Source organism: Zonotrichia albicollis, chromosome 6 (assembly GCF_047830755.1).
Source record: "Zonotrichia albicollis isolate bZonAlb1 chromosome 6, bZonAlb1.hap1, whole genome shotgun sequence".
Classification (NCBI taxonomy): domain Eukaryota; kingdom Metazoa; phylum Chordata; class Aves; order Passeriformes; family Passerellidae; genus Zonotrichia; species Zonotrichia albicollis.
Window position 1 is genome coordinate 48,486,380 of NC_133824.1, and position 26,223 is coordinate 48,512,602.

The 26,223-nt window shown below is 55.8% G+C and overlaps 7 protein-coding genes across 11 annotated transcripts; 1 reads left to right on the forward strand and 6 right to left on the reverse strand.

Annotated features, from left to right (window-relative positions):
- Window positions 1-260: 260 nt before the first annotated feature.
- On the reverse strand, window positions 261-7,645 carry RHOD (ras homolog family member D). Of its 5 annotated transcripts, none has more exons than XM_074543696.1 (7): window positions 4,186-4,431; window positions 3,902-3,941; window positions 2,010-3,209; window positions 1,437-1,524; window positions 1,129-1,238; window positions 907-1,041; window positions 261-815 (listed from the first exon to the last, which is right to left on the reverse strand). In XM_074543696.1, the coding sequence occupies exons 3-7, from the start codon at window positions 2,136-2,138 to the stop codon at window positions 648-650; spliced, it is 630 nt and encodes a 209-aa protein (XP_074399797.1). In that variant the 5' UTR covers window positions 2,139-3,209; window positions 3,902-3,941; window positions 4,186-4,431; the 3' UTR covers window positions 261-647. The 5 variants fall into 5 exon arrangements, with proteins under 5 accessions (XP_074399797.1, XP_026654661.2, XP_074399798.1 ...); XM_026798860.2 differs by lacking the exon at window positions 4,186-4,431 and adding an exon at window positions 3,240-3,429 and having other exon boundaries at window positions 2,010-3,127; window positions 3,902-4,166; XM_074543697.1 differs by lacking the exons at window positions 3,902-3,941; window positions 4,186-4,431 and adding an exon at window positions 7,526-7,645.
- On the forward strand, window positions 3,877-4,794 carry LOC102062328 (mas-related G-protein coupled receptor member H-like). Its single transcript, XM_005496866.4, has one exon. The coding sequence runs from the start codon at window positions 3,877-3,879 to the stop codon at window positions 4,792-4,794; it is 918 nt and encodes a 305-aa protein (XP_005496923.4).
- On the reverse strand, window positions 6,511-7,531 carry LOC141729420 (mas-related G-protein coupled receptor member H-like). Its single transcript, XM_074543693.1, has one exon. It carries the CDS (start codon window positions 7,529-7,531, stop codon window positions 6,602-6,604), a length of 930 nt encoding a protein of 309 aa, XP_074399794.1. The 3' UTR covers window positions 6,511-6,601.
- A 487-nt stretch (window positions 7,646-8,132) lies between the features above and the next one.
- On the reverse strand, window positions 8,133-10,252 carry LOC102065500 (mas-related G-protein coupled receptor member H). Its single transcript, XM_074543692.1, has one exon. The coding sequence runs from the start codon at window positions 10,165-10,167 to the stop codon at window positions 9,217-9,219; it is 951 nt and encodes a 316-aa protein (XP_074399793.1). The 5' UTR covers window positions 10,168-10,252; the 3' UTR covers window positions 8,133-9,216.
- Window positions 10,253-13,126: 2,874 nt separating this feature from the next.
- LOC141729257 (mas-related G-protein coupled receptor member B4-like) lies at window positions 13,127-14,262 on the reverse strand. The gene has a single exon (XM_074542159.1). The coding sequence runs from the start codon at window positions 14,197-14,199 to the stop codon at window positions 13,255-13,257; it is 945 nt and encodes a 314-aa protein (XP_074398260.1). The 5' UTR covers window positions 14,200-14,262; the 3' UTR covers window positions 13,127-13,254.
- A 2,080-nt stretch (window positions 14,263-16,342) lies between these two features.
- Window positions 16,343-19,377, reverse strand: LOC102061978 (mas-related G-protein coupled receptor member A1). Its single transcript, XM_074543691.1, has one exon. The coding sequence runs from the start codon at window positions 17,709-17,711 to the stop codon at window positions 16,737-16,739; it is 975 nt and encodes a 324-aa protein (XP_074399792.1). The 5' UTR covers window positions 17,712-19,377; the 3' UTR covers window positions 16,343-16,736.
- Window positions 19,378-20,628: 1,251 nt separating this feature from the next.
- Window positions 20,629-21,801, reverse strand: LOC102070850 (proto-oncogene Mas-like). Its single transcript, XM_074543690.1, has one exon. It carries the CDS (start codon window positions 21,712-21,714, stop codon window positions 20,737-20,739), a length of 978 nt encoding a protein of 325 aa, XP_074399791.1. The 5' UTR covers window positions 21,715-21,801; the 3' UTR covers window positions 20,629-20,736.
- Window positions 21,802-26,223: the final 4,422 nt, after the last annotated feature.

The following is a 26,223-nucleotide window of genomic DNA, read 5'->3' on the forward strand; positions in this document are numbered from 1 at the left end:
AACATCAGCCGGTGACCCCATCCGGTGCTCTCTCATCCACCCTGGGCCCATGGCAGGAACCCAACACCCACCTACACCATGTCCCTGACACCCACACCATGTCCCCAACACCCACATCCTGTCCCCAACACCCACACCATGTCCCTGACACCCACACCATGTCCCCGACACCCACACCGTGTCCCCAACACCCACCCGGGGTCCCCGATGCCTGCAGGCCGTGTAGGGACTGCCCCTGCCCCAGGGATCGCTCAGACCGATGAGTTTTGAGTCACTTTAATGGCAGAAGATGGCCCTGCAGTGACTCCGCATCCCCCTCCGGCGCTGGCCTGCCAGCGGGAAGGGGAGCCCCAAATCAGTTCTGCGTCCCCAGAGCCCGGCTGGCAGGGGGTGCTGGCACTGGACGCTGGGATGGATTCCTGGCGGGACAGGGACATCCCCGGCGGCATCCCCAGCGGGAAAGGGACTCTGGGATGCAGGCGGGTGACAGTTCATGCCACGAATGCTTTCCTGCTGTCACCCCGCGGTGACCGGCGGTGCCAGCCCCGGGCCGGGCGGGTAGCAGCGGCGCTCCGGTGGCGGAGGCAGAGTGTCGGAGCTTGGGGACAGCAGTGGCTGTCCGAGGGGGCTGTGCCGAGCCGGGGGGCTCAGAGGATGGCGCAGCCCCTCCTGGGTCCCGCCTTGCGCTGCCTCCGGCGGGCGGCACTGATGGCGGCATTGCAGGCTGTCACGAAGATGTTCCCGACGTTATCCTGGTACCTGGCCGAGCACTCCATGTAGGACACGGCACGGACCTGCCGGGCCATGGCCTCTCCCTGCGGGGACACACACACAGAGTCACACCTCCCCAGGACCCCGCTGTCCTGTCCTGTGCCGTGTCACCTGTCACCGGGAGGTGACACCCACCTGCTGGCGGGAGACGGGCTCTATCCGCCCGTCCTTCAGCTTCTGCAGCGCCTCCTGGTCCTGCCGCAGGTCCGTCTTGCAGCCCACCAGCAGCACCGGGACCCCCTTGCAGAAGTGGTTCACCTCCGGGTACCACTGTGAAGGGACACGTCACCCCGGGATGGGCACGTGCCACCCAGGGATGGGGACAGGGGACAGGCGGCACCCCCGGGGCTGCGTTACCTTTGTTAGGATGTTGTCAAAGCTGTTGGAGTCGGTGACATCAAAGCACATGAGGACAACGTTGGCATCTGAGTAGGACAGAGGGCGAAGCCTGTCGTAGTCTTCCTGTCCTGCCGGGTGGAGAAGGAAACCATGACACACCGTGAAAGTGACATCTGTGGGGATGGCTGTGGGTCAACCCCGCCTCTGCCACAGTCATGGGGACTTGCTGGAGGTGACAAAACATGACCACACATGTGGGACACCCCAAAACGCCCGGGTGGGAGAGTGGGGGGCACACCAGCCCGGGACTTCCCCTGCTGTCCCACCTGCTGTGTCCCACAGGTGGATCTTCACGGGCTTGCCGGCAACCTGGAGGGACGCTGTGTACTTCTCGAACACGGTGGGGACATAGACCTGGCAGGGGACAGGACACAGGTCACACAGGCGGCTGTGGGGGGCAGTGACAGAGGGGACCCCAGTGGGGACAGGACAGAGCACAGGCAGGGAAGCAGGCAGTGGGAAATGGTGCTTCCTCCCTGGGGCAGTGGGATGGGAACCACCCTTGTCTCCCATCCCTGGGCACATGGATGCCCCAGGGGGACCTGGGGATTCAGGACAGGGATTCTGGGGTCTCTGTGGCTGCCCCACTTCGCGGCACTCCCTGAGTCCCTTATGTGCCCTCACCGAGGGACAAACCCTGTTTTCCCCTGGGATTCCCCAAGAGAGGCAGAGGTGTCACAGACCCCCATCAGCCCCAGGCTGGGCCAGCCCCCGTCCCCATGTCCCGCCTCAGAGAGCCCCGCTGCTGCCACCGTGTTTGTCCCACCGCCCTTTGCCCGCCACCGCTCCCGCAGGCCCGGGGACAGTCCCCCACCCCCCAGGGGACAGGCATCCCGTACCTTGGGGAAGTCCCCTTTGGCGAAGGCCACCAGCAGCGACGTCTTCCCGCAGCCGCCATCCCCGACGATGACAGCCTTGATCTCGGTTTCGGGGGCTCCTGGGCTCTGCTCCCCGCGCTCCCGCTGCATGGGGGTGTCCGCTGGGGCCACGGAGCCCGAGTGGCCTCGGCGGGGACAGGGATGGGGACGGGCAGGCGGGAAGCGCCCGCCCGCTCCAGGGTGCGGCTGTCACCCGCCCGCGGGGCCCGCCCGCCCGCCCGCCCAGGGCTGTGGCCGCGGCGGTGACAGCGGCCGGGACACACGTACGGGTGTCCTGGCGCACAGGTGACCTTCTCCCGGCGCCGTGCACAAGCGTCACGCTGCCACCTGCGTGTCCTGCCTGCCTGGGTGCCGCTCCCTCGCACTCCTGCCCACCGCCTCAGGCACACTCCATTCTCTCATCCCACTCCTGATCCCACTCCCCATCCCGATTCCGCTCGTGCAGATCCCCCAGGGATGGGACCCCGGTGCCCACCCCGAGGCCCCATTCCCGCCTCAGAGCCTGGGGTTTATTGCCCCGAGCATCCGCGGGAGGCAAAGTCCAGGGGTGGAGCAGGCACGGGGGTGGCGGTGACTCACTGCCCTCGCCCCGCTGTCACCGCCAGCCCGGCTGTCACACCCGTGCTGTGCCCTGCCGGACTCTCTGTGCCCGGCACCGGGGTGAGGGGGAAGCACCCAGCTCCTGTCTTTCCTAGTGATTGCAACCTGGATGGGACAGGCTGTGACACCCCGCTTTGCTCAGGGACATGCCATCCCAGCAGCAATGTCACCCATGCCCCCCATGTTTGGATGTGCCCAAGACCCTCTCCCCTCCCCTCTTCTGCCACCCCAAAAGTTTTTGGTGGGGATGAATGGGTGCTTCTTGTATAGGGCTGCAGGGAGGGATGTGGGGTGTGCTGTCCCCTGTCACCCCCCCCGCTTTGCCACCAGCCTCTCCAGGCTCTCTCAGTGAGTACCAGCCGGTCCAGGAGGGCCCCCAAACCAATAGGAGTGAATCCAGAGTGATGGCTCAGACAACAAATTCCAAATTCTCACCCAGACCTGGAGCAGGATGAAGTCGGTGGAGAGGGATTCTCACGCTGGGAGGCAAATGCACGCAGTAATGAACAATCTCAGAAGGATGCCAGCATCGGGGCAGGATGGGGAGAGGAGGCTGGAGCACTATCAAACAATTAGGAAGGTGGCAATTACCAGTCTAATGAGATATCAGGTTGAATCCTAAAAGCATCAAGATTCTTTCACAGCGAGATGTAACTGCTGCAGGGTTCGTCCTCTGGGGTATTTGCTCGGACAAAACATTTCCTTTCCCGCAAGATCAAGAGAATTTTGACGGGAGAAGAGGCAGCGTGTGTGCAACTGCCCAGTGCTCTCAGTGCCTGACCTGTGATTGTGCAGAAACGCCCCAAAAAGCAGCTTTATTTGGGGACAAATAGGCTGCTTGGGGCTTCTGAGGACGTGGAGACCGCAGTTTTCCTCACTGGAGAAGCCTGTGGTGAGGAGCACCGGAGGGAGGGAGCGTGCCCTGCTCAGACACACCAACAGGTTGGCCCCAAGGAAAGGTAGGGGACTGGGACCAGAGTCCAGCCCTGGGCACTGCTTGTTTCTCCCTGGATGTCCCCAAAGCCCCTCTCACTGCTCCCATGGTTGGGATGGCTGGATTGATCCAACCGTCCCCCTGCCCTCACCTCACCCCCAGCCATCCCACGCCCCCCCTGTCCCCAGCCCTGTTGTGCCACCTCACTGGGATCCCCTCCCTGTCACATCCCCTGGGGTCCCACTAACCCCCCTCTGCTGTGCCCACAGCTGGGGACACAACCCCCCTCCCACTATGGAGCTGAACCAGACGTCCCCACCTCTCTCATCTTCCCTGATGGACACTGAAGGAGATGATTCCTGTGGGATCAATGTCACTGATGTGGCCGTAAACGGTGTCACTCTGCTCATCTGCCTCTGTGGGCTGGCTGGGAACGGGGCTGTGCTCTGGCTCCTGGGATTCCACATCCGCAGGAACCCCATCACTGTCTACATCCTCAACCTGGCCGTCGCCGACTTCACCTTCCTCCTCTTCATGGTCCCCTCCTCCCTGCTCTACCTGCTGGACGACGTGTCCTGCTCCACTGTCGTGTCCCTGAAGTACCTGAGGTCCCTTCTCCTGCTGTCGCTGCTCTCCTACAACATGGGGCTGTACCTGCTGACGGCCATCAGCATCGAGAGGTGTGGCTCAATTCTCTTCCCCCTCTGGTACCGCTGCCGCCGTCCCCGGCGCCTCTCGTGGGTGGTGTGTGCCCTGCTCTGGGCCCTCTCCATCGCTGTCATGGTCGTGGTGACCTCCCTGTGCCTGTCACACGAGCACGAGCACTGCCGGGTGGCTCTCATCTCCATGTACGCCCTCAGCTTCCTCATCTTTGCTCCACCCATGGTCATCTCCAACGTGATCCTCTTCATCAAGGTCCAGTGTGGCTCCAAGAGACGCCAGCCTAAGAGGCTCTACGTCGTTATCTTCCTCACTGTGCTCTTCTTCCTCATCTTTGGAGTGCCCCTCAGCCTCTCCAATTTCCTGCAGCAGCTCAGCCCCAGCGTCGTGTCCTCCCAGGTGGTTTTCCTGCTCGCCTGCATCAACAGCAGCATCAACCCCTTCATCTACTTCTTGGTGGGGAGCTGCTGGAGGCGCTGCTCCGTGGTGTCCCTCCAAGTCGCCTTCCGGAGGGTCTTTGAGGAGACAGGGACCACCACAGTGTCCAGCTGAGAGGCCACTGTGGTGCCACCAGCCATGCTGCCCACGCTGGCTTCATGCTCAGCTGCCCACCCTCGCTCCCAGCCAGACCTCCAGGTCATCTTCCTGCAGCTGTGAGTCAGGATGCATCCCACAGCTTTTCCATCCCTTTTCCCATCCCACTGATCCACGTTGTTGTGTCTATTCCTACCCTTATCCCTATCCCTATCGCTATGCCTGTCCCTGTCTCTATCCCTATCGCTATGCCTGTCCCTATCCCTACCCCTGTTCCTGTCCCTATCCCTATCCCTGTCCCTGTCCCTCTCCCTATCCCTGTCCATGTCCTTCTCCCTGTCCCTATTCCTGTCACTATCATTGCATCCCCATCCTATCTGCATTCCCACCCCAGTCCTATCCCCAAACCATGCTCATCTCGGCTCCCCTTCCCTGTTGCTCCCCTTCCCTGTACCTATCCCTTGCCGTGCCGCGCTATCCCGCGGGTTTCCCAGCTGGCGTCCTCTCCGAGCCCGATCCGTCGGGCTCTGCTGCCCTCCTGTGGTAATATTTGGGATTGCCGGCATCCGGACCCTTCCCGATCCCCTCTGAGATCCCAGATCCCCTCCTAGGGCCGCCTTCCCCCCTGACAGCCCCGCTCCTCCCGGGATCCCCGGCTGTGTGTCCACTCCTGGCCATTCCACGCTCCTCTGGCCCAATAAACGCAGATGGATCCATCCCGCTGTCGCCTCTGGTCCCTCTCCTGGGAGGCTGGGGGGCGGGACACGGCGGGTGAAGCTCTGGAGGGGAATGTCCCAGAGAAACACTCCCCAAAAACAGTGTGAAGAAGCTTGGGCTGAGCAGCCCGTGGGGAGGGGCTGGAGCCTGAGGCCCGTGGCTGCGAGGGATGGGAAGGACGGGAGGTGGGTGGGCTGCATGGGGAGTGGGATGGGAGGATGGTGTGGGAGGGGTGGGACATGATGCAGCTGCTGGGAAGATGTGGTGGGAAGGTGTGGGGTGTGGTGTGGCTGGAGAGAAGGTGTCGGGTGTGGTGGGGTTGGTGGCCTCAGGGAAGCCCCAGGGAGGGGGATGTTGCCTCAATGGAGCCCATGGTGACAAACACAGGTGTCACCCTGCTCCTGGAAGGGGGTGGCTGTGCTGAGGATCTCGGCCTCCTCCTCTCCTTGCTGCTGCACCACCTGAGCCTGCTGACGGAGCAGCTGAAGGCAGTGGAGAGGAAGAATTTCTGAAGGCAGAGACACCTTTGCACCTGGCTCACAAAATTAAAAATTAAAAATCTCAGGGGAGATCTCTGCTGTGATACTCACAGAGCACTCGGGGTGGGGAATGCTGAGCCCCTGGGCCATCGTGTCCGTGCCAGCCCAGCTCTGGCACTGGGGATCGTGGTTGCTCTAGGGAGCACAAGCCATGGCTGTGTCCCCTCCCTCCAGCCACATTCCCGGCTGGCAGTAGCAGCCAGAGGAAGCCGGGAAGCGCTGGTAGAGGGGGCAAAGGCAGCTCAGGGTTCACGGTGCTGTTCCTTGATAGCAGACTCAGTGGGATGCAGGAACCAGGTGCCAGGGGAATTTTGGGATCACAGCTGTGTTGGGAAGGATCCATTTGGGGAACAGTGCTCCAGGACCTGTGAGGGAGGAGCACAGCCATGCTCCAATGAGAATCCTGCAGAGCATCCCTCCCACATGGCCACTGTCATTGCCTCTGCTCCTTTCTCCTGCAGGATTACAGCACCACAGGGAGGGTGATCCCATGGATATTTATTAATCAGGTGACTCAAAGAAACCCTCAGCCACTCTGCCAAGGTCCTTCAGCAGAGCAGTGGAAAGAATCAACAGGTTGGAAAGGCTGTGTCCATGGCAGGATCATGGCTGTGGGCAGTGTTTTCTTCTGGTTCCTCAAAGACCCTCTGGAGGGAGAGCCGTAGGGATCCCACGGAGTAGGGCCTCCTGAACCTCCCCACCAAGAGGTAGATGATGGGGTTGGTGCTGCTATGGATGCAGGCGAGCAGGAAAAGAACCTGGGAGGACACAACGGTGTAGCCGAGCTGCTGCAGGAAATTGGAGAGGCTGAGGGGGAGAGCAAAGAGGAGGAAGGAGAGCACAATGAGGAAAATAACAATGTCGAGTCTCTTGGGTTGCTGCTGCTGGGACCCACACTTGAACTTAATGAGGAGGATTGTGCTGAAAATGAGCATGGCTGGGGCAAAGAGGAAGATGTTGAGGGCGTACATAGTGATGAGAGACACCTGGCAGTGGTCATGCTCTCGTGACCAGCACAGGGCAGTCATAGTGACAATGACAGTGATGCAGAGGGCCCAGAGGAGGGCACACACCACCCATGAGAGGCGCTGGGGACGGCGGCAGCGGTACCAGAGTGGACACAGGATAGACGTGCACCTGTCAATGCTGATGGCTGTCAGCAGGTACAGCCCCAGGTTGTAGGAGAAGAACAGGAGTGGGAAAAGTGCCCTCATGAACACCAGGGGCACGATTGTGTAGCAGGACAATTCCTCCAGCAGATAGAGCAGGGTGGAGAGGACCACAAAGTGGAGGAAGGAGAAGTTGGCGAAGGCCAGGTTGATGATGTAACTGGTGGTGGGGGTCCTTTGGAGGAGCCAGAGCACAGCCCCGTTCCCAGCCAGCCCACAGAGGCAGATGAGCAGGGTCACACTGTGTATGGCCGCATCGGTGACATCAATATCACAGAGATCATCTTCAGTGGGTGAGGCAGGAGATGGGGACACGGTGGTCACCTCCATGGATGGACGCTGGGCAGGCAGTGGGATGTGGCCCCTGGCTGTGGTCAGAGTGGATGGGCAGCGAGTGCTTGGAGAATCCAGGGATGGACCACAACACTCCTTAGCAGCTCCCTGCAGTGGGAAGGATTCAGTTGAGAAAAGTGAGATGTGCAGGGGAGGAGGGCAGTGGGAATGGTGGGGTAGGAGAGGGTTGGGCTGTTTGCCAGGACATGCAGTAGGGAAGCACAGGGCAGAGGAGAGAGAGGAGCTGGGGAGGGCACTGTGGTCACCAGGAGAGGGTGGCAGGAGCAGAGCAGCTGCTGCAGGAGAGAAAGGTGGGGTAGGGAGGAAGGCAAACATTCCACTGAACTGTTCCCTGTGGGGCAGCAGCAGGCAAAGGGCTCTGTGCAGATCAGCGGCGCTTCCTGGTCCCTCTTGCTCCTTAGGGATCCATGTCCTAAAGCGGCTCCTGCCAGGTCAGGGACATGAAGAAGAAAGTGCCCAGCTCACCAGGAGGTCCTCACTGCCCACTCTCCAAATGCCTAGCCAGCTCCTCTCTGTGCTCTGTCCCGGTGTTGCTTCCAAAGCTTGGTGGAATCACGGGGGAGTCGGAAATTGCATCTTTGGCTTCGTCAGAGATCCACTTCTACTGAGTCATTTATCTTTTTTTTTTCTTTTTTTTTTGTCCAGTAAGGAAGTGGCTTTTGTCAGACACTCCTCAAAGAGAATTTTGCAATTGGCTCATCATTTCCTTTTGATTAGAAACATTCCTTCCCTGCAGAATGTCCCTTTCTCCAAGTGCCTCCTCTCTCCCGACAGGCTTCTACCATTCCTCATTTCCCTTCACTGTGGGGTCACAGTGAAGGAGCAGAGGGATGCTGGTGGTGCTGTTGGCACTGGAATGTCGGCAGCGCCGGCAGCGCTGATGATGGAAGCGGCTGGGTGCTTCTCAGAAGCATTTCGCATTCTGGGAAGAGCTCCGGGATCATTGCCGAAACCTCCCCAAAGGTCCAAAGGACGCTCAGCTGAGCTTCCTCGCCCTGTTCCCATCCCATCCTCATCCCTGCTCCCCATCCCGCTCTCCATCCCCATCCTCTCCCATCCCGCAGCTTTCCGGGCCGGCGTCCGCTCCCTGCTCCGAGCGCGGCCCGTCGGGCTCTGCTGCCCTCCAGTGCCCAGACTTGGGATCGCCAGCAGCCAGGCAGCCTCCGATCCCTGCGATCCTCTCCTGAGCCTTCCTCATCTCCTCGGACACCCCAGATCAGCCCCCGCCGGGCCACCTTCCACCCCGACAGCCCCGCTCCTGCCCCGCTCCCCCCGGGACTCCCGGCAGTGGCTCTGCCCCTCCTGGCCATGGAGTTGTAGGACCCGGCAGGGAGGAGGAAAGCCCTGCTCCCGTGTGCTCCCCTCAGAGCATCCCTCCCACATGCCGTTGCTCCCTTCTCCTGCTCCAAACGGTGTTTGAGATCGCTGAAAAAGTCACCACCAAGGGAATTAGTAAAAATGGCTTTAATACTAAGCATCAGCACAACGGAATTCATTGGCCAGGAGCGTTTCTGAGATCTTAGTATGGACTGGAAAGAGGGTGAGGATGCACCAGCAGAGGGAGGGTGATACTGTGGATATTTATTGATCAGGTCACTCAAGGAATCCCTCAGCTGCTGTCGCGGGGTTATTCAGCAGTGTAGTGGCAGGAATCAATAGGTTCAGAGCACAATGTCCACGATGGGATCATTGCTGCAGGCACCGTTTTCTTCTGTGTCCCCAAAGACTCTCAGGAGGGCCTTCTTTAGGGACCCCATGGAGCAGGGCCTGCTGCAACCTTCCATGGAGCAGGGCCACCTGAAGCTCCCCACCAAGAAGCAGATGAAGGGGTTGATGGTGCTGCGGATGCAGGCGAGCAGGAAAACCACTTGGGCTGACACCATGGTGTAGCCGAACTGCTGCAGAAAACTCCAGAGGCTGAGTGGGAGAGTGAAGGGGAGGACGAAGAGCACAGTGAGGAAGATAACGATGTCAAGTCTCTTGAGTTGCTGCTGCTGCTGGGAGCCACACTTGACCTTAATGAAGAGAATTGTGCTGGAAATGAGCATGGCTGGAGCAAAGAGCAGGAGGTTGAGGGCATTCATGGAGATGAGAGTCACCTGGCAGTGCTGCGGCCTCAGTGACAGGCACAGGATAACCACTGTAACAAAGGGGAGGGCCCAGAGAAGGACAGTCATGAACCCTGATAGGTGCCGGGGACGGTGGCAGCGGTACCAGAGCGGGCAGAGGACGGATGTGCACCTCTCGATGCTGATGGCTGTCAGCAGGTACAGCCCCGTGGTGTAAGAGAACAGCGAGAGCTGGAAAAACAACTTCAGGTACTCCCGGAGTGTAATAGTGTAGCAGGAAACTTCCTCCAGCAGGTGGAGCAGGAGGGAGGTGGCCACAAAGAGCAGGAAAATGAAGTCGGCGACAGCCAAATGGAAGATATAGACTGTGATGGCGTTCCTGCAGAACCTGAGGAGGCAGAGCAGAGCCCCGTTCCCAGCCAGCCCACAGAGGCAGATAAACAGCATGATGCCAACTATGGCTGCATCGGTGATATCAATTCCACATGTATTATCTCCTTCAGTGGGTGAGGCAGGAGATGAGGACATGGTGCTCACCTCCATGGATGGACGCTGGGCAGGCAGTAGGATGTGGCCCCTGGCTGTGGTCAGAGTGGATGGGCAGTCAGTGCTTGCAGAATCCAGGGATGGACCATGTGGCTCCTCAGCAGCTCCCTGCAGTGGGAAGGATTCAGTGGGGGGGAGTGAGATGTGCAGGGGAGAAGGGTGGTGGAAATGGTGGGGTGGGAGAGGGAGGTGGGAGGGTCGGGCTTTGGCAGGGCACTGCGGTCACCGGGAGAGGGTGGCAGGAACAGAGCAGCTGCTGCAGGAGAGGAAGGTGGGGTAGGAAGAAAGGGAAACATTCCACTGACCTGTTCCCTGTGGGGCAGCAGCAGGCAAAGGGCTCTGTGCGGATCAGCGGCTCTTCCTGGTCCCTCTTGGTACCTCCTGGTACCTCTTGCTCCTCTGTGTCCTAAAGCGTCTCCTGGCAGGTCAGGGACATGAAGGAGAAAGTGACCAGGCCACCAGGAGATCCTCACTCCTGTCCCACCACCTGCTGTCTGTGCCCAATCCTGTTGTTGCCCTCCAAGACTCAGTGCAGTCACCGAACAGTCAGAAATTGCATCTTTGGCTATGTCAGAGCTCCACTTCCTCAGAGATATTTATTCTGGGTGGATTTTTTTTTTTTTTCTTTAGAGGAAGTGACTTTTGTCAAAAGCTTCAAATGAAACACTTTGGCTCATAATTTTATGCTGATTAGAAACATTCCTTCCCTGCAGAGTGTCCCACTCTCCAAATGACTTTCCTCTCCAGACAGGCTTCTACCACTTCTTGTTTCCCTTCCCTTTGGTCTCATTGTCCCTCCAGCAGCAGGGGGGTGCTGGTGGCACAGGAATTCTGGCAATGCTGGCAGTGCTGATGAGTCAGTTGGGGGCTTCTCAGAAGCAATTCCTATTCCGGGAAGGGCTCCAGGATCATTGCCAAAACATGCTCTGGTCCCAAGGAAGCAGAGCTCAGCTGCTCCCTATCCTATCCCATCTCATCCCCACCCCCATCCCCATCCCCACCCCACTCTCCATTCTCACCCCATCCTATCACATCCCACAGCTTTCCCAGATGGAGCTGTTCCCCTACTCTGAGCGTGGCCTGTCAGGCTCTGCTCTCTTCCACTGGGCAGATCTGGGATTGTCGGCATCCAGACCCCCTCCAACCCGCTCTGAGCCTCTCCTGACCCCTCCAAAACCACCTCGAACACCCCACACTATCCTCAGGGCCCCCTTTTCCACCCAACAGCCCTGATCCTGCTGTGCTGCATCAGTATCCCTGCTCCTCCTGGCCATAGGGTTCTTGGACCCAGGAGGGAGGAGGAAAGCCCAGCTCCAGTGTGCTCCTCAGGATCACACAGGATGATAAATGTGGCTGGAGCCAGTGCAGAAACAGATTTGGAGGCCTGCAGTGCTTTTGGGGAATGTTCTTTAACAAGAAGCGAGAGCACATGGCCAAAGGAAAAGTTCAAGGCAAGGTCCCCTTTAATATCAGAGCACTCAGTGAATGTGACCACCACAGACCCCTCTGAATGATCCTCCAGGATCAGAAGAGGACATGGAGAAGGAGGTGGATGCATGGAAATTAGTCCTAGGAAAGTGATTTTTATTAGATAAGAAAGACACTTTAATGACTCTGTGTGGTTGTGATGGATAAAACCCCTGTTGTAAAGTCTTACATCAAACAGAAATATAGAGAGATCCATCTGCGTGTCCTTTGGAGGTAAAGAATTCCTGCTTCCTAATGCTTCCCATTCTGTTTGAAAGTTTATTCTGGCTGATTTTGGTATCACTCCCATTCTTATCTCCACTCCTCTCCCCATGCCATGCCATGCCATGCCATGCCATGCCATGCCATGCCATGCCATGCCATGCCATGCCATGCCATGCCATGCCATGCCATGCCATGCCATGCCATGCCATGCCATCCCATCCCATCCCATCCCATCCCATCCCATCCCATCCCATCCCATCCCATCCCATCCAGTGCTGCTACCCACCTTGAAGCGCTGCCCATGAGGCTCGGCTGCCCTCCAATTGGGACATTTGCTATCAGCAGCATCCAGACCCTTCCTGACCTCCTCCAGACACTTACAGAACCCTCTTACCCTTCTGGACCCCTCTGAGGACTTCCAGTCCCTCCCTGGCTCCGTCTTTTTCCCTGTGACAGCCCCGCTCCTACCCTGCTCCACCCAGGACCATGAGCAGTGTCTGTGCTTCCCCCAGCCATTCCTGCTTTTGTACATGAAAATAAACAATTTAACAAAGAAAGGACATGAACAGCATTTAGCTGGAATGGCATCTCATGCCTTAACCTTGCTTCCAGACCTGTCCCAGTGAGATGTCTCAGGTACTAACACAGCTGAGAGAGCAGCATTTCTGCCACATTTGCCAGAGCAGATGCAGACGTGTGTGCACACAGCCAGCCAGCCAGGCAGAGTGAGTGCAAGGTGCCTGTGAGCAATTGCCCTGGCAGGCAGTGAAATGCTCCCTGCGGATCCCTTTGCATCTCCTCCCTGGGCCAAGGGCTGGGCCTGGAGCCCTGGGGGGATGGGCCCAGGAGCCGTGGGCGTTCGGGGATCAGCCCAGGGCAGCAGCCGGGAGAGATCCCAGCTGGGAGAGGCCCCAGTGCCAGGGAGCTTCTGCTCAGCGCTGCTGGGCCCAGCAGAGCTCCAAGGCTCTCCTTTGGGGCCGCTGCTCACAGGGCCCCAAGGCATGGGCGCCACTCACAGCAATGGCTCAGCCTGGCCACACTTGGGGCCGGCAGCTTCCTGGGACAATGGCAGAGCAGGGATGCTGTGGCATCCAGGGCAGCACAATAATTTCCAAGGCTGTTGATGAAAGCCCAGGAGGTGGTTGGACAGTAGCAGTTGCTGAGAGCAGAGGGTGTTTCTGATCAGCGCCACTGGAGCTGAGCCCAGGGGCTGCTCCTCAAGGCTGAGGCCTCCAAGTACGGATAAGAGCCTAGAGTGGCCTGGAAAGGGGCTGGGGATGCAGCAGCACAGGGAGGGTGATCCTGTGTGTATTTATTGATCAGGAGACTCAAGGCATCTCTCAGCCACTGTCCCGGGGTACTTCAGCAGTGCATTGAAAGGGATCAAGAGGCTCAGACCCCGGTGTCCATGAGCGGATCATTTCTGTGGGCAGTGTTTTCTTCTGGCTCCTCAAAGACCCTCCTGAGGGAGAGGCAGAGGGACCCCACAGAGCAAGGCTTCCAACACCTCCCCACCAAGAAGCAAATGATGGGGTTGATGCTTCTGTGGATGCAGGCGAGCAGGAAAAGAACCTGGGAGGACACAATGGTGTAGCTGAGTTCCTGCAGGAGATTGCAGAGACTGAGGGGCAGAGTGAAGAGCACAATGAGGCAGATAAGAATGTCGAGTCTCTTGGGCTGCTGCTGATGGGAGCCAGGCATGAAATGAGTGAAGGCAATTTTGCTGGAAATGAGGATGAAGGGAGCACAGAGGAGGAGGTTGGAGGTGTGCACGAAGAGGTAAAAAACCCAGCAGTGCTCAGATAGCAGGATAATGCACAGAGAAAATATTATGGCAATGACAATGACAATGATGAAAGTAATGAAGAAGGCCCTGAGCAGGGCATGCATCTCCTTCAACAGCTGCTGGGGATGGTGGCAGCAGTGCCAGAGTGGGCAGTGTATGGACCTGCACCTCTTGATGCTGATGAATGTCAGTGTGCACAGCCACACACTGTGTGACACTGCTGACACCCTGAAAAGCAACCCCATGTACTGCAAGGGCATGATGATAGAGCAGGACACATTCTCCAGCAGGAAGAGCAGAGTGGAGGGCAACACAAAGAGGAGGAGGAGGAGGAAGTCCAAAAAAGTCAGCATGAGGATGTAAAGGATGGTGCTGTTGCTGGATGAACAGTGGGACCCAAGGAGCCAGAGCACAGCCCCGTTCCCAGCCAGCCCACAGAGGCAGATGAGCAGTGTCACACTGTGTATGGCCACGCTGGTGACATCTGTCTCACACAGATCATCTCCTTCAGTGGGTGAGGTAGGAGATGGGGACACGGTGGTCACCTCCATGGATGGATGCTGGGTAGGCAGTGGGATGTGGCCCTGGCTGTGGTCAGAGTGGAGGGGCAGTGAGTGCTTGGTGAATCCAGAGATGGACCATGTGGCTCCTCATCAGCTCCCTGCAGTGGGAAGGATTCAGTGGGGAGGAGTGAGATGTGCAGGGGAGGAGGGCAGTGGGAATTGTGGATTGGGAGAGGGATATGGGAGGGTTGGGCTGTTTGCCAGGACATGCAGAAGCAAAGCGCAGGGCAGAAGAGGGAGGAGCTGGGGAGGGCACTGCAGTCACTGGGAGAGGGTGTCAGGAACAGAGCAGCTGCTGCAGGAGAGGAAGGTGGGGTAGGGAGGAAGGCAAACATTCCACTGACCTGTTCCCTGTGGGGCAGCAGCAGGCAAAGGGGTCTGTGCAGATCAGCGGCGCTTCCTGGTCCCTCTTGCTCCTTTGGGATCCATGTCCTAAAGTGGCTCCTGGCAGGTCAGGAACATGAAGAGAAAGTGCCCAGCTCACCAGGAGCTGCCCATTCCCGTCCTGCTGGCTCTCTCTGTGCCATGTCCTGATGTTGTTTCCCAGGGCTCGGTGTAGTCTTTGGGCAGTCGGAAATGGTTTTACAAATTTTCCGCCGTCATTGCTCCACAGTCTCTGAGTTATTGATCTTGTTTTTTTTTCATTTTCCCTACAAATCAAGTAGTCTTTTTCGTTGTTGTGAGAAACGATGCCTCACTTCTTAAATTTTTAGAAAGTTTATTAAACTACAACACGGGACAAAATAAGGTCCAGAGCTACACTGCCCAAAACAGAAACAGGCTTCGTACCCTCTTGGTAAGCCAACCCCATGGTAATCCAACCCTGGCATTCAGACACATTCCGCTTTTCCAGCACAGCTCCTCCTCCGTCCCGCCTTCCCCGAGCTTGTGCAGCGCTTCGGGCTTCGGCTCCCCACAATGGTCAGAGATCAGCATGACAACTCTCAACATGAACGCAGTACTCACGTTGGAAAAACTCCAAATTTTAACAGAGCTTCTTTGAACATTATAACACACGTAATATTCATTCAATGTTTCTGAGAGTGAATCACCATAGCACCTGTTTATAACATTTGTAAATATGTCCTCATTTTCCTCTAATTAGAAACAGTCCTTCCCAGGAGAGTGTCCCATTCTTCAACTGCATTCCCTTACCTGAAAGGTTTCTACCATTCCTCATTTCTCTTCCCTGAGAGGTCATTGTCCCTCCAGCAGCAGAGAGATGATGGTGACGCTGGTGGCACTGGAATGCTGCTGGCAGTGCTGCTGAAGCATCTGTCTGCTTATCAGAAACAACTCCCATTCTGGGAACAGCTCCATGATCATTGCAAAAACATTCTTAGGGCCAAAGGAAGCACAGCTGAGCGGTTTCCTATCCTATTCCAATCCCATCTCCATCATCACCCCATCCTATCACATCCCACAGCTTTCCAAGACGAAGCCATTCCTCCACTGCAAGTGCTGCCGGCAAGCTCTGCACTCCTCCAGTGGGGAGATTTGGGATTGCCGGCACCCAGAGCCTTCCTGAACTCTTCCAGACACCTCTCAGAACTTCCAGACCCTCCCTGGCTCCGTCTTTTCCCCTATGAGAGCCCTGCTCCTGCCCTGCTCCACCCAGGACCATGGGCAGTGTCTGTGCTTCCCCCAGCCATTCCTGCTTTTGTACATGAAAATAAACAATTTAACAAAGAAAGGACATGAACAGCATTTAGCTGGAATGGTATCTCATGCCTTAACCTTGCTTCCAGGCCTGCCCCAGTGAGATGTCTCAGGTACTAACACAGCTGAGAGAGCAGCATTTCTGCCACATTTGCCAGAGCAGATGCAGACGTGTGTGCACACAGCCAGCCCGGCAGAGTGAGTGCAAGGTGCCTGTGAGCAATTGCCGTGGCAGGCAGTGAAATGCTCCCTGCGGATCCCTTTGCATCTCCTCCCTGGGCCAAGGGCTGGACCTGGAGCCCTGGGGGGATGGGCCCAGGAGCCGTGGGCGCTGGGGGATCAGCCCAGGGCAGCAGCCAGGAGAGATCCCATCTGGGAGAGGCCCCAGTGCCAGGGAGCTTCTGCTCAGCGCTGCTGGGCCCAGCAGAGCTCCAAGGCTCTCCTTTGGGGCTGCTGCTCACAGGGCCCCAAGGCATGGGCGGCACTCACAGCAATGGTTCAGCCTGGCCACACTTGGGGCCGGCAGCTTGCTGGGACAGTGGCAGAGCAGGGATGCTGTGGCATCCAGGGCAGTACAAGAATTTCCAAGGCTGTTGATAAAAGCCTAGGAAGTGGTTGGACAGCAGCAGTTACTGGGAGCAGAGGGTGTTTCTGATCAGCGCCACAGAAGCTGAGCCCAGGGGCTGCTCCTCAAGGCTGAGGTCTCCCAAGCACGGATCAGAGCCCAGAGCGGCCTGGAAAGGGGCTGGGGATGCAGCAGCACAAGGAGGGTGATCCTGTGGGTATTTACTTATCAGGAGACTCAAGGCATCTCTCAGCCACTGTCCCGGGGTACTTCAGCAGTGCATTGAAAGGGATCAAGAGGCTCAGACCCCTGTGTCCACAGAGGGATCATTTCCAGAGGCAGTGTTTTCTTTTGGCTCTTCAAACACCCTGTGGATCGCCTCCCTTAGGGATTGGATGGAGGAGTGCTTCCTGCAGGTCTCCATGGAGCAGTGTCTGCAGTAGCTCCCCATGGAGCAGTCTCTCTTCCAGCTCCCCACCAAGAAGCAGATGAAGGGTTTGATGCTGCTGTTGATGCAGCCAAGTAGGAAAAGCGCCTGGGAGGACACAACTGTGTAACCGAGCTGCTGCAGGAGAAACCAGAGACTGAGGGGCACACTGAAGAGTGCAACGAGGAAGACAACAATGTCAAGCCTCTTGTGGGGCTGCTGCTGGGAGCCAGGCTTGAGATGAATGAAGAGGATTGTGCTGGAAATGACCATGGGTACAGCAAATAGAAAGAGGTTGAGGGCGTACATGGAGGTGAGAGCCACCTGGCATTGCTCCTGCTCATGTGACTGGCACAGGGCAGTCACAGTGGGATTGACAGCGATGAAAACGAAGAGGAGGACCCAGAACAGGGCAGTCATCAACACCCATAACAAGTGTTCGGGCAGTTGGCAACCACAGAATACCAGGCAGAGGATGGATCTGCATCTCTGAATGCTGATGAATGTCAGCCGGTACAGCCCTATAATGTAGGTGAACAGCGACAGCTGGAAAAGCAAGCTCAAATACATCAGGGGCATTATAGCAGAGCAGGAAACCTCCTCCACAAGGAATACCAGGGTGGAGGGCAACATGAAGATGAGGAAGAGGAAGTCGATGATGGCCTGTTTGGAGATGAAGTGGGTGATGGCATTAACGTGCAGGAGCCAGAGAATAAGTCCATTCCCAGCCAGCCCACAGAGGCCAACAAGCATCATCACAAAGTCTATGGCCATGTTGGAGACATTGATCTCACACTGAGCAGGTGTGTCAGTCGAGATGAAAAGAGGGGACAAGGTGCTCACCTCCATGGATGGACGCTGGGCAGGCAGTGGGATGTGGCCCTGGCTGTGGTCAGAGTGGATGGGCAGTCAGTGCTTGCAGAATCCAAGGATGGACCATGTGGCTCCTCAGCAGCTCCCTGCAGTGGGAAGGATTCAGTGGGGAGGAGTGAGATGTGCAGGGGAGGAGGGCGGTGGAAATGGTGGGGTTGGAGGGTTGGGCTGGTTTGCAGGGGATTGATAAATAAGAGAATAAATATTTTCAACTCCCCTGAAGTTGCTCAAAGATTAGTGGTCCCTAAGTGGCCAAAAAGATTAAAGGAAATAAGGGTGTGGACCTAGGGTGATAAATGTGGCTGGAGCCAGTGCAGACACAGATAAGGAGGCCTGCAGTATTTTTGGGGCCAGTTCAACAACAAGATGCAAGAGCATATGGCCAAAGAATAAGTTCAAGGCAAGGTCATCTTTAATATCAGAGTGAATATGAACACCAGAGACCTCTCTCAGTGAACCTCCAGAAGCATCAAAAGACTCCAAGTGAGAAATGGATGCATGGAAATGAGTTCTAGGAAAATGGTGTTTATGTACTAGATGAAAAAGACATTTAAATATCTATGTGTGGTTATAATGGATAAAACCCCTGCTGTAAGGTCTCGTTACATACAGATCAAAAAGAGATCCTTCTGTGTGTGCTATGCAGGTAGGGAATTTCTGCTTCCAAAGTCTTCCCATTGTTTTAGAAAGTTTATTTCAGCCGATTTCATTGGCAAGAAACAGACGGGATGCACAGGACAGAGGAGGGGGCAGCTGGGGAGGGCACTGCAGTCACTGGGAGAGGGTGTCAGGAACAGAGCAGCTGCTGCAGGAGAGGAAGGTGGGGTAGGGAGGAAGGCAAACATTCCACTGACCTGTTCCCTGTGGGGCAGCAGCAGGCAAAGGGGTCTGTGCAGATCAGCGGCGCTTCCTGGTCCCTCTTGCTCCTTTGGGATCCATGTCCTAAAGCGGCTCCTGGCAGGTCAGGGACATGAAGGAGAAAGTGCCCAGCTCACCGAGAGCGCTGCATTCTCATCCTGCTGGCTCTTTTCGTGCCCTATCTCACAGTTGTATCCCAAAGACTTGGTGGGGTCACGGGGGAGTAAGAAACTGCAACTTTGGCTACATTAGAGTTTCACTTCCATTGGTTGGGTTGGGTTGGTTTTCTTTTTGCTACAGAGGCAGTGAGTTTTGTCAAAACTCCACTCAAAGAATAGAATAGGTCATCTTGTCTTCCTGATTTGAAAATCTCCTTCGCTGGACCATGTCCCATTCTCTGACTGCCTTCCCTCTCCTGACAGGTTTCTGCCATTTCTCATTTCTCTTCCATGAAGGGCCATGGTCCCTCCAGCAGCAGAGGGATGCGGGTGGTGCTGGTGGCACCATAATGGTGTCAGCACTGCCAGTGCTGCTGGAGCATCAGGCTGCTTCTCAGAATCAACTCCCTTTCTGGTAAGAGGACCAGGGTCACTGCCAAAACCTGCCCTGGGCCCAAGGAAACAGAGCTGAGGCAAGAATTCCCATTTTTTTATTCAAATGCAGGCTCACACTGCCCAAGGGAAGGGCCACAAACAGTTGCTTTGTGTTGATTTGGCACAGCCTGCCTTTTTGGTAGGAGGGGAGAGCCACAGAAAGGGGCACCTGTTAGAAGCTGCTGGAAGCTTCCACCATGTCTGACAGGGCCAGTTTCTGATGGCTCAGCAGATGGACATGCTGCTGGCTGCTGGCCCAATTGGAGAGGCTGGTGATGCCTCTGTGAAGACATTTTCAAGAAGAAAATCAAAGCAGCACACACAGAGTTTTTACCAGGGATGGCGAGGCACCGCTGCTGGAGCCATTCTGCTGCGGCTGCTGCCATCTGGGTGTGGCCTGTGGCAAGCCTTGCCTGCCTGGCTGCCCCTAGCCAGCCGTGCTGTGGCAGAAGGGCAGGGGCAGCAGTGGCAGCTAGTCCTTCTCAGCACCCCACATAAAGAGATGTGCTGAATTGCACCAGCACCCGTGGCGGCGGCTGCTGCCTGCGTGGTGGTGGCAGGATCATGTGGGTGCCGGTGAAAACATGGCGAGCGATTTCCCAATGTGGATCCTGGACACGACCAACCTTTTGGCACTGCGGAATATTGGAAAGATCGGCAACTGTACCTAGAGGGCAGCAGTTTTTCTTTTAGTGAGAGAAGAGAGGGAGGTGAGGACCTGGGAGGTAGCACCAAGGTGAAGGCTCCCTGGTGCCTTCTCTTCTCCAGGCTCAGAGACCCCCAGAACACCCCCAGCTCAGAGACCTCAGAGAAGCCACAGGGAGGGGGTTGATGTGCCATGGAGACAACGGTGACAAACACAGATGTCACCCTGCTCCTGGAAGGGGAACACAGTGCTGAGAAGCACGGACTCCTCCTCCCCTTGGAGCTGCACCATCCCAGCCTGCTGAGGGAGAGGCCAAAGCCAGGGCAGAGGAAGAATTTCTGAAGGCACAAAACCACCAGCAAGGAAATCAGTAAAAACCAGGTTTAATATTAAGCAAACCAATGTGCTACCCCTATTTGTGTGTTTGTGTGTGTTCAAGGGTGTATGACAAAAGGACAGGGTGGACAAGGATTAAAAGGAAAAAGGCTTAAAAGCTTTACAGCACTCCAACTTAACAGTACTTCAGTAATACATTAAACTTAGCAATTCAGCAGAGGAATATCACTTAGCAGCATTTAACCTTATTTATGTCTGATAGTTCCTTGCAGGCCCACCCCATTCAGATATCTCAGGCACTAACACAGCAGAGAGAGGTGGTTGGACAGCAGCAGTTGCTGGGAGCAGAGGGTGTTTCTGATAAGCGCCACAGGAGCTGCGCCCAGGGCCTGCTCCTCAAGGCTGAGGCCTCCCAAACACGGGAGCCCAGAGCAGCCAGGAAAGGGGCTGGGGATGCAGCAGCACAGGGAGGGTGATCCTGTAGGTATTTATTGAGCAGGAGACTCAAGGAATCTCTCAGCCACTGTCCCGGGGTCCTTCAGCAGTGTAGTGGAAGAGATCAACGGACTCAGACCCCTGTGTCCACAGAAGGTTTATCTCCACAGGCAGTGTTTTCTTCTGGGTCCCCAAACACCCTGTGGATCACCTTCCTTAGGGACTGGATGGAGGAGTGCTTCCTGCAGCTCTCCATGGAGCAGTGCCTCCAGCAGCTCCCCATGGAGCAGTCTCTCTTCCAGCTCCCCACCAAGAAGCAGATGAAGGGTTTGATGCTGCTGTTGATGCTGGTGAGCAGGAAAACCATCTGGGAGGGCACAACGGTGTAACCAAGCTGCTGCAGTAAATTCCAGAGAGTGAGGGGCAGATTGAAGAGTGCAACAAGGAAGATAACAATGTCAAGCATCTTGAGTGGCTGCTGCTGTAAGCTAGGCTTGAGATGAATGAAGAGGATTGTGCTGGAAATGACCATGGGTGCTGCAAGTAGGAAGAGGCTGAGGGTGTACATGGAAGTGAGAATCACCCGACATTGCTCCTGCTCGTGTGACTGGCACAGGGAAGTCACGGTGGGATTGACAGCGATGACAACAAAGAGGAGGGCCCAGTACAAGACACTCATCACCACCCTCAGCAGGTGCTCAGGAAGTTGAAAACCACAAAAAAACAGGCAGAGGATGGACCTGCACCTCTCAATGCTGATGAATGTCAGCCAGTACAGTCCTATATTGTAGGTGAACAGTGACAGCTGGAAAAGCAGGCTCATATACATTGAGGGCATTATAGCCAAGCAGGAAACCTCCTCCACAAGGAATACCAGGGTGGAGGGCAACATGAAGATGAGGAAGAGGAAGTCGGTGATGGCCTGATAGAATATGAAGTCAGTGATGGCATTAATGTGCAGGAGCCAGAGGAACACCCCGTTCCCAGCCAGCCCACAGAGGCCAACGTGCAGCATCACAATGTGCATGGCCATGCTGGAGACATTGATCTCACACTGAGCAGGTGTGTCAGTTGGTGAGATGAAAACACAGGACATGGTGCTCACCTCCATGGATGGACGCTGGGCAGGCAGTGGGGTGTGGCTCCTGGCTGTGGTCAGAGTGGATGGGCAGTCAGTGCTTGGAGAATCCAGGGATGGACCATGTGGCTCCTCAGGAACTCCCTGCAGTGGGAAGGATTCAGTGGGGAGGAGAGAGATGTGCAGGGGAGGAGGGTGGTGGAAACTGAGAGGTTGGAGGGTTGGGCTGGTGTGCAGGGGATTGATAAATAACAGAGAATTAACATTTTCTTCTCCCCTGAATTGTTCGAAGACGAACTGGTCAGAGATATAAATGAATTTGAAGATGTGGACCTAGGATGATAAATGCTGCTGGAGCCAGTGCAGAAACAGATAAGGAGGTCCACTGCAGTTTTGGAGTAAGTTTTGTTAGAAGAAGCAAGAGCACATGGCCAAAGGAAAAGTTAGAGGAAAGGTCACCTTTAACATCTCAGCACTCAGTGAATGCAACCACCACAGACCCCTCTGAATGAAGGCCAGGACACGAAAGGCTGTTCAGCAGGAAGTGGATGCCTGGAAATGAGTTCTAGGAAAATGGTGTTTATGTACTAGACAAGAAAAAATTTTATTCTCTATGTATGGGTATAATGGATAAAAACACTGTTGTAAAGTCTCACAACACACAAAGACATAAGGAGAGATCCTACTGCATGTCCTGCTTCCTAATGTTTCCTTTGCTAGCACCACTGGTTGGTGTTAGGAACTTTATTCTCTCTGATTCTGGTATCACACCTCATCCATCCCATCCCATCCCAGCCCATGCCATCCCGATGGGTTCCCAGTCCCTGGCCTCTCCCTGGCTGCAGGTGTGGCCTGTTGGGCTCTGCTGCTCTCCAGTGGGAGATTTGGGGTTGGTGGCAACCAGAGCCCTCCTGCCCCCTCCAGCCCCTGTCTGCCTGATGCCTTGGGCTGGCTCCCTGGAACAGAGGCCAGAGCAGGTGAAGAGAATAAAAGGAGGCATTGATGAAAAGCCTTCAAAAGGTTCACCTTGGGCTCTCCAAGCCTCAGAGAGGGGCTGCACCCAAAATGGACAATGGTCATGAGTTTTTCAGACAGATATAAGTTTGGTCCATTTAGAAATGAGGGGTTAATCCTCCAATTACAGCTTCAGGTAATGAAGTCATTTAGCCCCAATTTGCCCTCCCCAATTCACTTTTGTCTATACTTTTCTGGGTGTGAGGCAGTAGAGTGTCCTTGAATTGCAGGCCTAGAGGGATTGTTTTGTCTGACCAAAATGTGCAGAGAGTTAACTAACACTTTCCATGGAGTTTAGAGTTATGCACTAATGCAGTACAGGATATGAAAAACAGAAAGGCTAAAATCCTAAGGCATCATGCCCCCTCTGACATCCTCTAGAAATTGCCCCCAGGCTGCCTTCCCCTCCAGACAGCCCCGTTCCTCTCCTGCCCCACTCAGGAGCCCCAGCAGTGTTTCTGCTCCTCCTGGCAATTCCATGCTTCTCCAGCCCAATGAACAGCAGTGGAGCCATCCCTGTAGTGCCTCTTGTTTGTGTCCAAAGGAGGATGGGGGGCTGGAGAGCAGGGATGGAGCTGGGGAGGGGCATCTCCAAGAGAAAGACAGCCCCAAAGCCTTCCGGGGCAGGTTGGGGTGAGCAGCCCGTGGGGAGGGACTGGAGCCTGAGACCCGGGGCTGGGAGGGATGGGAAGGACGGGAGGTGGGTGGGCTGCATGGGGAGTGGGATGGGAGGATGGTGTGGGAGGGGTGGGACATGATGGAGCTGCTGGGAAGATGTGATGGGAAGGTGTGGGATGTGGTGGGGCTGGAGAGAAGGTGTGGGGTGTGGTGGGGCTGGAGGGAAGGTGTGGGGTGTGGTGGGGCTGGTGGCCTCAGGGAAGCCCCAGGGAGGGGGTTGATGCCCCGTGGAGCCCACGGTGACAAACACAGGTGTCACCCTGCTCCTGGAAGGGGGTGGCTGTGCTGAGGATCACGGCCTCCTCCTCTCCTTGCTGCTGCACCACCTGAGCCTGCTGAGGGAGCAGCTGAAGGCAGTGGAGAGGAAGAATTTCTGAAGGCAGACAGACCTTTGCACCTGGCTCACAAAATTAAAAATTAAAGATCCCAGGGGAGATCTCTGCTGTGACACTCACAGAGCACTCGGGGTGGGGAATGCTGAGCCCCTGGGCCATCGTGTCTGTGCCAGCCCAGCTCTGGGCACTGGGGATCGTGGTTGCTCTAGGGAGCACAAGCCATGGCTGTGTCCCCTATGAAATCAAGACATTTTAAGTGTAACAGCAAAAATGTGGTAGACTAATAAGTATTTTCAGTCAAAATTGTGCACATATTGGAAATTTATTTGCCACAGATATGTCCAAAGAAACAACAATTTCCAGGCATTTTTATACACTATAATATCAAAATTTTTTTAATAGATGCTCCCCAAAGTGCTCCCAATTTCTTACATCATGATATTGATGTGTTGTTTAATTCCTACCAGAATATGCAGTCTCTCTTTGTTTAATGGATAACCTGTGTTTTTCCCAGGCAAACAGTGTTTAACTGGCAATACTACAATGCTGGTGAAGAATCCCCTCACCCTGTGTCCCTGCAGGGATGAGGAAGAGGCTGGGGAAAAAAAGGGTGGTTTAAAGTTTTATATTACTTCTCTTTATCGTCCTCTGAATCTGTTTATAAGAAATTTACTCAATACCATTAAATTTGAACTTGTTTTTCTATTCCTGGAGTGTTTTTTTCTCCCAGTCCTCACCTCAACTCATGATCCCTTTGTTAATTTTTGTTTCCGTCTCCTCTGCCCAGCTGAGAGCAGGAGAAGGTGAGTGAACGGCTTTCGCAGGTGCCTGGCGTTTGGCCAGTGCCAAACCACAACAGGCTTGCAGCAGGCTATCAGCATCAGAGCCCACATTTCTTACTGACAGTACCCCTGATGATGCAATAAAAGTTATTGGAGACCAGATGTTGGGGTGCTGGGGTGCCCATTCCAGCCCTTCACCAGAGCTCATCCTCCTCCTCCTCAGCCTTGGGAATACTTATGGTTGTTTTTCCTGATCTCACCCTTTGCAAGCACGGACACCTTCCACTAGACCAGGCTGCTTCAAACCCCATCCACCCTGGCCTGGAACACCTCCAGGGATGGGGAGGCCAGAGCATCTCTGGGAACCTGTGCCAGGGCCTCTCCACCGTCCCAGGGAAGAATTTCTTCCCAATATTCCCCCTAACCCTGTTCTCTGGCAGTGGGAAGCCATTTCCCCTTGTCCTGTCACTTCAGGCCTTTGTCCAAGGCACCTCTCCAGTTCTTGGAGCCTCTTTAGGCCCTGGAAGGGGCTCTAAGGTCTCCCTGAAGCCTTCCCTTCTCCAGGCTGGACAGCCCCAGCTCAGAGACCTCAGAGAAGCCACAGGGAGGGCGTTGATGCCCCGTGGAGACAATGGTGACAAACACAGATGTCACCCTGCTCCTGGAACGGGGGTGGCTGTGCTGAGGAGCACGGACTGCTCCTCCCCTTGTAGCTGCACCATCTGAGCCTGCTGAGGGAGAGTCCAGAGCCAGGGCAGAGGAAGAATTTCTGAAGATAAAAAACCACCAGCAAGGAAATCCAAAAAAACCAGTAAAATCAGTAAAATGTTTAATATTAACCACCAGTACACTAAAGTGCTGTCCCTGTGTGTGTGTTTGTGAGTGAGTGAAAGGGCATGTGAGAAAAAGACACAAGGTAAGGATAAAAGGAAAATGGCCTAAAAGATTTACAGCACTCCAACTTAACAGTACTTCAGTAATACATTAAACTTAGCAATTCAGCAGAAGAATACCACTTAGTAACATTTAAACTTATTTATGCCTGATAGTTCCTTGCAGGCCTGCCCCAGTGAGATGTCTCAGGTACTAACACAGCTGAGAGAGCAGCATTTCTGCCACATTTGCCGGAGCAGATGCAGACGTGTGTGCACACAGCCAGCCAGCCAGGCAGAGTGAGTGCAAGGTGCCTGTGAGCAATTGCCCTGGCAGGCAGTGAAATGCTCCCTGCGGATCCCTTTGCATCTCCTCCCTGGGCCAAGGGCTGGGCCTGGAGCCCTGGGGGGATGGGCCCAGGAGCCGTGGGCGTTCGGGGATCAGCCCGGAGAGATCCCAGCTGGGAGAGGCCCCTAGTGCCAGGGAGCTTCTGCTCAGCGCTGCTGGGCCCAGCAGAGCTCCAAGGCTCTCCTTTGGGGCTGCTGCTCACAGGGCCCCAAGGCATGGGCGGCACTCACAGCAATGGTTCAGCCTGGCCACACTTGGGGCCGGCAGCTTGCTGGGACAGTGGCAGAGCAGGGATGCTGTGGCATCCAGGGCAGTACAAGAATTTCCAAGGCTGTTGATAAAAGCCCAGGAGGTGGTTGGACAGTAGCAGTTGCTGGGAGCAGAGGGTGTTTCTGATCAGCACAGCAGGAGTTGAACCCAGAGGCTGCTCCTCAAGGCTGAGGCCTCCCAAGCACGGATAAGAGCCTAGAGTGGCCTGGAAAGGGGCTGGGGATGCAGCAGTACCGGGAGGG